Source organism: Nerophis lumbriciformis, linkage group LG04 (genome assembly GCF_033978685.3).
Source record: "Nerophis lumbriciformis linkage group LG04, RoL_Nlum_v2.1, whole genome shotgun sequence".
Classification (NCBI taxonomy): Eukaryota; Metazoa; Chordata; class Actinopteri; order Syngnathiformes; family Syngnathidae; genus Nerophis; species Nerophis lumbriciformis.
Window position 1 is genome coordinate 55,453,550 of NC_084551.2, and position 1,451 is coordinate 55,455,000.

General features: G+C 30.6%; 1 protein-coding gene across 2 annotated transcripts in view; it reads right to left on the reverse strand.

The window, feature by feature from the left end:
* Window positions 1–938: 938 nt before the first annotated feature.
* prkcg (protein kinase C, gamma) overlaps window positions 939–1,451 on the reverse strand; it is a 101,645-nt gene continuing 101,132 nt past the window's right edge. For both annotated transcript variants that reach the window (XM_072913067.1, XM_061957553.2), the window contains exon 17: window positions 939–1,392. In XM_072913067.1, the coding sequence (XP_072769168.1) occupies window positions 1,231–1,392 (162 nt within the window). In that variant the 3' untranslated portion in view covers window positions 939–1,230. The remainder of the gene's footprint in view (window positions 1,393–1,451) is intronic.

The window sequence follows — 1,451 nt, forward strand, 5'->3', positions numbered from 1 at the left end:
TTGTGTATATTTATGTGTGTGTGTGTATATATATATATATATATATAATGTATGACTAAATATATACATATATGTATAAATAAATACAGTTTATATACATATATGTATATATATAATGTATGAATAAATATATGCATATATGTATAAATAAATAGTTATATATATATATATATATATATAAATAACTGTATTTATTTATACATATATGCATATATGTATAAATAAATACAGTTATATATATATATATATATAACTGTATTTATTTATACAAATAAATACAGTTTATATATATATATAAACTGTATTTATTTATACATATATGTATATATTTATTCATACATTATATATATATATATATATATATATATATATATATATATATATATATATATATAATGTATGAATAAATATATACACATATGTATAAATAAATACAGTTTATATATATATATATACCATATTTTTCGGACTATAAGTCGCAGTTTTTTTCATAGTTTGGCCGGGCTCCAGTGCGACTTATATATGTTTTTTTCCTTCTTTATTATGTATTTTCGGCAGGTGCGACTTATACTCCGATGCGACTTATACTCCGGTGCGAATTATACTCCGAAAAATACGGTACATACTTTTGTGTATATGTATAACTGTATATATGCGTATAAACATACATATATGCCGGGGTAGAGCGAAATATATACGTTAGGTCAGGAAAATACACAGAGACTATGTCATCCCTACAAGCCTGTTTCGCAGGTTTCTTTGCTTTTCGGGGGGATTTTATTAAAATAAAATAAAATCCCCTGAAGAGCAGAGAAACCTGCAAAAAGAGGCTTGTATATATATATATATATATATATATATATATATATATATATATATATATATATATATATATATATATATATATATATATATATATATATATATAGCATTAAAAACAATGCTATACTACTTTCTAATATAATTCATTTCAATTCAACATAGCTTTTGTTGTGCACATAAAACATCCTCGGAACATTTCCGGAAACTTCTAGAGGAATCCTCATCTTCAAATAAATAGATTCTAAATAAACTGCATGCAAAAATACAAACGGGCTTCTCTATGCAAATGTCGTCTAATGAGTCCTTTGTGTCATTTCCACCCGTGACCGTGGAAGAGAAACATGCATTGAAGGCGAGCGCATGACGTGGGAGATGTGAGGAAGTACAAAAGTGGACTCCAAGTCTGCGTCAGACGGCGGTGAGCGGCGAGGCGGCACACTCGGGATTGACGAAGGAGAAGCCCAGAAAGTCCTCCTGGTTGACGGCGGCCAGCACGTCCGGGTCGGAGGGCGTGAGGACCGACGGGGCGGCGGTGAAGAACTGGTCGAAGTTTTCTCCTTTCCTTCCGCCCTGTGGAGCAAAGTTAGACGCTGTCTGAGTTGGAACCAGCAAAAAATGTGCATCTTAAG